Source organism: Danio aesculapii, chromosome 3 (genome assembly GCF_903798145.1).
Source record: "Danio aesculapii chromosome 3, fDanAes4.1, whole genome shotgun sequence".
Classification (NCBI taxonomy): domain Eukaryota; kingdom Metazoa; phylum Chordata; class Actinopteri; order Cypriniformes; family Danionidae; genus Danio; species Danio aesculapii.
This window is the reverse complement of record NC_079437.1, coordinates 16,720,466-16,730,560: the sequence shown is the minus strand read 5'-3', so window position 1 is coordinate 16,730,560 and position 10,095 is coordinate 16,720,466. Positions and strand designations below refer to the sequence as shown.

The 10,095-nt window shown below is 33.4% G+C and overlaps 1 protein-coding gene across 1 annotated transcript; it reads left to right on the top strand.

The window, feature by feature from the left end:
• Window positions 1-264: 264 nt before the first annotated feature.
• hsd17b1 (hydroxysteroid (17-beta) dehydrogenase 1) lies at window positions 265-9,249 on the top strand. The gene is made up of 6 exons (XM_056450481.1): window positions 265-449; window positions 3,196-3,357; window positions 3,725-3,904; window positions 5,977-6,070; window positions 6,176-6,356; window positions 9,025-9,249. Exons 1-6 carry the CDS (start codon window positions 290-292, stop codon window positions 9,190-9,192), a joined length of 945 nt encoding a protein of 314 aa, XP_056306456.1. The 5' UTR covers window positions 265-289; the 3' UTR covers window positions 9,193-9,249.
• Window positions 9,250-10,095: the final 846 nt, after the last annotated feature.

Sequence of the window (10,095 nt, the reverse complement as noted above, 5' to 3'; positions counted from 1 at the left end):
CTGTCCCTTTTGTGATCTCAAATTAATTACATAACTTAAGTCATTTTCTCACAGCATTAATTGAAGTACGATTAAAAACCTATAAGATATCTGAAGTATTTTTTCTGAAGAAATACAAATTTTATTTGTTAATATTCACCACAGCTGCTGATGTGTAATGTTTGTGATGTGGCACCTGTTGAGCAAAAAAAAAAGTGTGAAATCAGAATGTTTACATAAAGCTTTGTCCTTGTGATAATGAAAAAATCTAAAACATCTGAATGAGAGACACAGCACTTAGACGGAGCACATGACTGCACATAACCTCGGAGAACCATTCCAGCGCTCGTCTCATCTGACTTTTCTTGCACAAATGGAGCAGAAAGTTGTTCTCATCACTGGATGCTCTTCAGGGATTGGACTCAGCCTTGCTGTGCATCTCGCATCAAATCCAGCAAAAGCCTACAAAGGTATAAAAACAACACATTTCAGTGGGTTCTGTTAAATTGAGAGTTTGTGCATGTCTGATCTTTACAATTAACCAAAATGTTAACACTTTACAATACGGTTCATTAGTTAATGCATTTATTATCATGAACTAATCATGAACAACACTTGTACAGCATTTATTAATCATGATTGAACATTTACTAATGCATTATTATCATCCAAGTGAATGCTTGTTAACATTAGTTCATTTACTGTGAGTTAACATGAACTAACAATGAACAACTGTGTTTTTAACGTTAACTAACATGAACAAATACTGTAGTAAATGTATTGCTCATTGTTTGTTCATGTTAGTAAATGCATTAATTAACATTAACTAATGAACCTTATTGTAAAATGTGACCATGAAAATGTTATTATTTTACTAATATTCTACACTGTAAAAAGCAATAGTACACTGTAAAACAATTCTTATAATTTTTAGTTGAATCAAATGAACTTTTTAGTCATCTCAACTTACATTAAACTGATTAAAATATTAAGTTAACATTTGTATAGCTTAAAAATGCTTTGTTGAAACCTGGTCAACTTATTAAAGTAAGTTCAATCAACAGAAATATTTGTCTTGACTTTTTGTCATAAAGTTTTTTACTAGGGATTGTACAGTACAAAATGCATGTTATTGGTTTAGTTCTGACCTAAATAAGATATTAGATGACATTTACATCTTGTCCACAAGCGAAAATAATATAATTTACATTATATTATTTACATACAAAAGTTAATGTTTTGATGATTAGGATAAGGAAAACAAGGATAGCTCACTCAAAAATGAAAAGTCAAACCCGTTTCATCTGTTGATAACTAAGGAAGATATACCGAAGATGGATAAAAGGCCATTGACTTCCATAGTGTTTTTAGTTTCTACTACTATGGATGTCAGTTTTGTCAACTGGATGTCAGTTCATTTGTTTGTTTAGTGATTATTAATGCATGATATTTTCTCCTAGAGTTTAGTAAACATTTGAACCTCTAACAAACTCTAATAATCCTGGGTTGTTGTTGGGAAAAATATGGACTACAACCTAACATTTGGGTCAATTAAATGATGCTTTTAACCAAATGGTTGGGTTTGTCCATATTTGACTCACCATTGGGTTAACACTTATGTACTGTTGGGGATGTTTTCATCCACTCTGGGGTGATTTTGAGTGTCAATTTGGCCATAACTTTTTCTGTTTCAGCTAGCAGAATGATTTTTGGTGACAAATCTTATTTTGACACATATTTTGAGAAAACGCTTTTCGACGATACACTCTGGGCAAATTTACTACCCTTTCAATATGTTAGGGTTGAAAACATCCTTTAGATTAAACTGCTGTAAAAACGCATCAGATACGATATTTTTACTTTTTTTTTGCATAAATCTGTTAATCAACCTCAATCCTGATCAAAACTAAATTGCTTAGAAAATGACAGGATTTTAACTTTAATTGCCAAATTCAAAAATGATGTCACTGATCTGGTGAAAAACACACCCAAAATTATGCATTTTCAATATAAAAAGCAATTATGCATTTTTTAAACCTTTTATTAAAGTCTTAGACATGTGAAACAACATTGCCTTTGATGTATCGTTTTTGATAAATAAAAAAAAAACTCCATAATTTACTGTTTGCAACCACTTTAGATAGGCCTGTGCAAAAAAAGTGTAGTTTCTGGATTTTATATGGAGTATAACAGCAAAATAAAGTGTGTGTATGTGTGTTTGAGTGTGTGAGTGTGACCTTTACGCACTTACCTTGATGTGTCTGAGAAAATCAAAATATGCATCTCAGCTCTCAGAACTAAATGGAGTAAATAAAAACAAAGACTGTGTATTTATGCACCATCAAATGTGATTACAATTGAAGTCAATGAGGCAAAAACAGCCACCAACAGTAATTAGGGAAAAAAAATGAAAATCTAACAATGCATCAAAGCAACAATGCATCAAAATGTTGTTACTAATCGCTCACATGTCCAAGACTGTGATAAAAGGTAAAAAAAATCCAGTCCACAATTACTTTTTATATTGAAAATATGTCATTTTGTGTGTGTTTTCACCAAATCAGTGACATCATTTGTGAACTTGGCAATTAAAGAGTTAAAATCCTGTCATTTTCTAAACAATTTAGTAGTTTTGATCAGGACTAAGGTTGATTAACAGATTTATTCACAAAAAGAAAGAAAAAAAAATTATCTGATGCATTTTGACAGCAGTTTAATTCTGTGGATGTTTTCATCCCGACCATAACAAAAGGGTAGTACAACAGAGCACAAGGGTTAAAACGACCCAGGATTTTTTGGAGAGTACAAAAAAATCTCAGTCGTCCTCTATGGGAAAAGATGGACCTTAGAATGTTAGATCAAACATACAACAATGCTGAAAAACCAAATCTATCTATGTATTTATTTTTGAATGGGGTCATTTTTAAAATATATATAAATTCAACTATTATTTTCTCTTGTTGAGTATATGTGACCCTGAACCAAAAACCGTAAATGTAAATTTTTGGAAATTGAGATTTATGAATTATTAGAATGCTGAATAAAATAATATTTCCATTAATGTATGATTTGCTAGGACAGGACAGCTTTTAGAGTCTAGAGTCATCAAATTAAGTTCTTAGCAATGCATATTACTGAGCCAAATAGATTTTTGTAAAAATATAAATAACATTACAATTAGTGACAAAAGTATGACTTATTACTGATGTTGTTTAGTCTACGCTACTATGCGGAACCTGGACAAAAAGCAACGGCTGCTGGAGAGCGTGAGAGGACTGCATAAAGACACTCTGGACATCCTGCAAATGGATGTGACTGACCAGCAATCTATACTTGATGCTCAAAGAAATGTTGCAGAGGGCAGAATTGACATACTGGGTAAGAAAAAAAGTAGACATACCTCCATTTAAAAATAGAAAAGTGAATATCAATACAAGGTTAATGGGATAGTTCGCACAAAAATGAATATTTCCTCATTGTTTACTCTCACTCAAGTGGTTCTTTCTTCTGTTGAACACAAAACAAAATTTTCTGAAGAATGTTAGAAAAAAGCAGCCATTGACATCCTCAAAAACACACAGTTCTCAAAAATACAGTTTTTTTCCAACATTCTTCATTATATCATCCTTTGTGTTCAACAACAGAAAGAAACTATGACCGAATATTCATTTTTGGTGAACGCTCCCTTTAAATGCTCACATGCACAGTCATTCTCAAGTATTTCCTCCTGATGTCTTTGTGTTAGTGTGTAATGCTGGTGTGGGTCTGATGGGCCCACTGGAAACTCACTCGCTGGACACTATAAGAGCCATCCTTGACATCAATCTGCTGGGCACTATCCGCACCATACAGACCTTCCTACCAGACATGAAGAAAAAGAGACATGGCAGAATCCTGGTCACCGGCAGCATGGGAGGACTGCAGGGTGAGGGGAGAACTTTCACTTACTCAATCACTCACACACAGACACAGACACACGCACACGCACGCAAGCACACACACACACAATAATATTAATTTTAATATATTATGTAATCAATTAATAGAATATAATATTAATAATATTTTAAATTTTAAATAAAAAAAAATGAAATCAAACACATTTATTTATTTTATAGTATAGCAGCTTATATATCTTGGTTATATTATATTGCGATATTTTGTTTTTTTGCAATTTAGACTTATAGTTTGGCTGGAATAAAAATATATATTTATATATTAGAGGTGTGAACCTATACTGGTCTCACGGTTCGGTTACGATTGTCATGCCATCGATTCGTTTCAATTCGATGTTTCGGTGCATCACAGTGCGTTGACAATGCTTTCCATACACAGTGTTGTATTTTAAGGGGGGCAAAATAGATGTAAATAAAACGTCTTTTATAAATATATTAATAAAACATATTTATAAAAATATTTATAAATAGGGCGACGCAGTGGCGCAGTACGTAGTGCTGTCGCCTCACAGCAAGAAGGTCGCTGGTTGGAGCCTCGGCTGTGTCAGTTGTCGTTTCTGTGTGGAGTGTGCATGTTCTCCCTGCGTTTGTGTGGGTTTCCTCCGGGTGCTCTGGTTTCCCCCACAAGTCCAAAGACATGCGGTACAGGTGAATTGGGTAAGCTAAATTGTCTGTAGTGTATGAGTGTGAGTGAGTGTGTGTGGATGTTTCCCAGAGATGGGTTGCAGCTGGAAGGGCATCCGCTGCGTTAAACGTGCTGGATAAGTTGGTGGTTCATAAAACCGTTGGGTTTTACAGTGTAGTTACTGTAATTAAATATTTTTTCTGCTGAAAAAGTAAAGGGATTACTTTTATTTTTTAGGTAATTTAATTACAGATAAAATGACAGATACAGTTAAATTATTATCATTCTTAAATAATGTAAATACATTCAATAGTTCTGTATAAATCAATAAGGAGAAGCAGAGTAAATGTATTATTTGTTTGTATTTGTTAGACAAATATATTCATTCATTCATTCATTTTCTTTTCGGCTCAGTATCTTTATTAATCTGGGGTCGCCACAGCGGAATGAACCACCAACTTATCCAGCACGTTTTATACAGCGGATGCCCTTCTAGCTGCCACCAATCACTGGAAAACATCCATACACACTCATTCAACATCACATACAGTATGGCTGATTTAGCTTACCCAATTCACCTATAGCACAAGTCTTTGGACTGTGGGGAAATTGGAGCACCTGGAGGAAACCCATGCGAACACAGGGAGAACATGCAAATTCCACACAGAAACGCCAACTGGCCAAGCCTAGGCTCGAAACAGCGACCTTCTTGCTATGAGGCGATGACGCCACCGTGACACCCCTAGACAAAAATATTTTACAGAAAAATAAAGTTAAATATATAAGGATGATTGCACATGCGTAAGATTAAAAAAGTAACTGAGTGAGAAATTTGTTCTTGACAATATAATGTGTGTGTATGTACATGTGTTTTTTTTTTTGGACATAAATCTGTATAATGACATATGTTTGACACAGGTATTACAAGAAGGTGGTGAAATATGAGGACATTACAGATGTCCTCATTTCTCAAAAAGCTTTTAAATCAAACAGAATGAGTTTTTTTCAGAAAGTAAACTGTACATAGTTTTTGTGAGGGTTGGGATTTAGGGGTAGGGTGAGGTTAGGGCAATAGAAAATACAGTTTCTACAATATAAAAACAATGAAAACATATGTAATGTTCCCACAATTCACAAACGTGTGTGTGTGTGTGTGTGTGTGTGTGTGTGTGTGTGTGTGTGTGTGTGTTTGTATAATAAAATGAGTAATAAAAAGGATTAAGATTTAATTTCTGTTGTCTTTTCATACTCAGTCTTTAGTATTGAGTCAAGTAATTAAATGACTTATTCAGTAATCAAGTTACTTTTCAGACAAAGTTTTAATGATGTAATTAGTAATTGCAATTAATTACTTTTTTAAAGTAACTTAAACACTGGTCATAATTCAGCTCAAAAAAATCTCTATGTGGATCTCAGGTTTGCCATTCAACGAGGTCTACTGTGCTAGTAAATTTGCAATAGAGGGCGCCTGTGAGAGCCTGGCTATTCTGCTCCAGCACTTCAACATTCAGTGAGTACTCGATCAGTGATTGTTAGCACTATTATTGCCTATGAAAAAATTTTCAGGAATAGCACTTAACACTCATACACTAATCATGGCATGCCTGTGTCGCAGTATAAGCCTGATTGAATGTGGCCCGGTCAACACTGACTTCCTGATGAACCTGAAGAGGACGGAGCCTGGAGATGAGGAGATGGAGGTGGACGCACACACACGCAGCCTGTATGACCAATACCTGCAGCACTGCCAGTCTGTGTTCCAGAACGCTGCGCAGGACACTGAAGACATCATACAGGTGCCACATGCATAAAAGAGAGAGAGACAGACCTCTGTACATTAGACAAGCTCTTCTATTACTGTATTTAAAACACTTTAAAACCCACTTGTTCAATTTGACCTTTTGCACCGTGTGAGAGATGTTGACATTTTATTTATATTTAATTTGATTTATTTGTATTTTTAAAGTGGGTTATGCTTTGTTTTACACTTTATCGTTAGCACTTTAGTCAACTTAGCTTGTTTTAAGTGTATACTAAATAAAATTGAATTGAAAGTTAACTTAACTTAATACAATAAAAGTCCATAAAGGAACAAATGAAGAATTCAGATGCAAAAGCCTGTCTCCAGAAATGTACTTCTAAAATGAGTATTTTTCTCAGACTCCTGTGTATACACACTGTGAATAAAGTAATGACAAAAGTCTAACAAACTAATATTTTCAGGTTAACTTATTTTAATAAGTTAATCAGGCTTCAACTAAATGTTGTAAATTATACAAAGTTTAACTTAATATTTTTAGTCTGATTGATTGATGTAGGTTGAGAAAAAATTAAAGGTGCTGTGTGTAAGTTTTTGGCTCTTCTAAAGCCTAAACATACCATAATATGTTTGCAGATATTTAAGAAATATGCCAAGTGAACATACTTGTTTATCTGGAAAGCAATGCTGAAGTCAGATTTTCTGCTTTGAAAATGTTTTTTTTTCCTGCTGGTGTTAGCTGTCTTTGTTTTGAGTCTTTAACTCGCCCAATGTCAGTTTAGCCAATGTCAGCACCCCTGGTTGCCTTGGTGGAAAACCGCGTATTTCATTCAGAAAGCCTCCGAGTCTGAAAGCATGCGTCCATTACCAAAATGGAACCGGTGGACAGTAGCAGATTCAGTTCCACATGAGGTTATTAATTAGCAAATGATAGAAATATTACGAGCGTAAACATTAGGTGAGCAGGTTACATTGTAACCCAGTGTCCTAACAACACGCTTCGTGACAAGATACGCAGTGATGAGCAATTTGGCTGTTTGCACCAGACGAAACATGACAGAAATTTAAATACAGCCATTCAGATGCACAGAATAGTGCACTGACTCACGAAATGTTAAGGTTTATAATCTATTACATATTAACACTTTAGCATTATTAAACGTACAAGCTGAATCACTCATGTGTTTAGTTCTGAAGTTCAATTTCAAACGGTTGATTTTATTTTCAAGATCTGAGGTGAACTATCTGCTGCTGCTTTCAGTATATGGCAATAAATGTCATGTAAAATGGCATTCAAACTCACATTATTAGCATTTAACACTTAATAAAACACATGATGTGTACCTGAGGTGATCATGTCATCAAGTTTTCTGTTGTTCAGCTGAAATTGAAGCCGTTTGTAATATATCAATTCGAGGTGTTGGTTAGGACAAAAACTCTTTTTAGTATGGAAAATATTCCTTTTATCGGGTGCCGTTGCTTTTATTTAGAACACAGTTTAAATCACTCGCTCCTGTCCTCAATCTGGCAACCTGCGCTTCCGTTTGTTTTGATCCAGGAGTGCAATACCTAGTTCAACCACTGGGTGTCAAAATTAAATACTGCACCTTTAAGGCAGCAACAATTTTTTCACAGAGCACTGTAAAGAGCTGTTAGTTAGCTTTACTTAAAAAATAAGTCAACCCAATGCTTTTAAAGTTATTAGTTGACGATACTTTAAAAAGTGGGTAAATCCATTGCCTTAAAATAATTGTTAAGTAAATAAATTATGCGCATAATTCTAACAATCAATTTAAGTCAACTTAATCGTTCCAAGTTACAATGGGTTAACTCGCTTTTGAAAGTAAAGTCAACATGTCACTTTTAAGGCAATGGGTTTACTCACTTTTTTAAAGCAAAGTAGCTACTTGTTTTTTTCATTGTAGGTTTAGCACTTATGGCAGGGAATAGATTATTTTTATTGCCTTTACAGTAAAAAAACTTAAATATATATATATATAAAATACAAAATAAAAGTATGTAAAATATGTTAAAGTCAAATATATGTATGCTTGTGTGTGTGTGTGTGTGTGAATATCTCGTTTTTGTGTATATTTATTTACACACAATACTTATATAGTGAGTATACACACATTAGGTAATAACCAACTTTTATTTTGGAAGATAACAAATTTTGAGGTCATATAATTTTCATATCTCTGGAAAATATCTGTAATACTCTCCTGTTAAATATAATACAAATGCTATTAATGAGGGATTTGAAGATACAAAAATCTACAAATACACTTCACTGAACATGTACACACAGTTCACCTGCAGATATAGTATATAGGCGATGTCTATGCTCATAAATAATAACTTTAACTGTTAAAAGCTATTAGTTAGTAGTTAATTAAAGTTTAGTAACAACTAAAGTTATGGTACCTTTAATGTTCCCGAATTTGATTGTAATGCAATAATGTGCACCTTTTGTAATGCTGCTTTGAAACAATAATTATTGTGAAAAGCGCTATAAAAAATAAACTAGAATTGAATTATGTAATGCATCATCATCATCATCATCATCAAACATTCTATAAACTAATATCTAAATCTACATCCAAACATGTTACACAAACACTTATTAATCCCACAACCTTATACACTAAATATACATCCATGATATTTTGTAACATGTTCCATCCTGCTCGTGTCTCTATTTTCAGGTGTATCTGGAGGCGATGGAAGCGCAGACTCCATTCCTCAGATATTACACCAACAGAGCGCTGTTACCCATGAGCAGCCTGAAACTCACCTCCATGGATGGCTCTCAGTACATCAGAGCAATGAGCAAACTCATCTTCTCTTCTCCCGGGACAGATCCACAGATATGATGCGAACACGTCCAGTTTCATTTTTTCTTTTTTGGAAAACCTGAGGTATGGAAAACAGTAAACATATAGATTTAAGCATTGCGCTGAGCGTAGTTCTGAAGTGCTAAAATCGCTAGTTTTATGAAGGTATGAGGATTTAATTAAAGAGATAATTCACCCAAAAACTGAATAATCTGTCATTATTTACTCACCCCCATGTCAATACAAACCTGTAAGAGCTTTGCTCATCATTAGAACACAAATTAAAATATTTTGAATGAAATTTAAGACAGCAAGGGCCATGAAACAAAAAGAGAGAATTCTGAGTGTATTGTGACACTGAAAAAAACGGTACATTGGATTTACAGAATGTTTTTAAGGTAAGTGGTTGCAAACATTTTATATGGCCTGAATTTAAACAAACAAATTAAATGGAGTAATGTTCAACTTAATTTTTATGTTTAAATATATATATATATATATATATATATACACAAACCATATAAAACAATTTAGTAAATCTAATAAAACATTTTTTTCAGTGCATTTAAGCTCTCATGGAAAAAACTCTTCTATTATACATAAGTTGCATGTTTACTTTCTATTATATATGTTTATAAAAATAAACATATAAATTAACAACAATATTTAATACATAAGAAAAAAAATCTAAAACTTTACGTTTTTGATAAAAAAAAATCTAAAATATGTAAAAGGATTCACATTTAAAAATATTCCTTCAAAGCATCTCCTAATAAAAAAACTTTGTTTCATAACAAGACGTGTTTAACACTTAGAATGTTATTGCAATGCTGACTCCCAAATGCTATAATATGGAGATTTTACTGTACTTTCTTTTCACAATGTAAAAAAGTGCTGTTCTTTAACTATTTATTTCAGTACAAAAGATGAAAAACAAGATGC

Coding starts and splice junctions, on each gene's coding strand:
- hsd17b1 (XM_056450481.1), top strand. CDS start 290: ATGACTGCACATAACCTCGGAGAACCATTCCAGCGCTCGTCTCATCTG. Junction 3,358..3,724: donor GGGCAGAATTGACATACTGG/GTAAGAAAAAAA, acceptor TCTTTGTGTTAG/TGTGTAATGCTGGTGTGGGT. Junction 6,071..6,175: donor CTCCAGCACTTCAACATTCA/GTGAGTACTCGA, acceptor CCTGTGTCGCAG/TATAAGCCTGATTGAATGTG.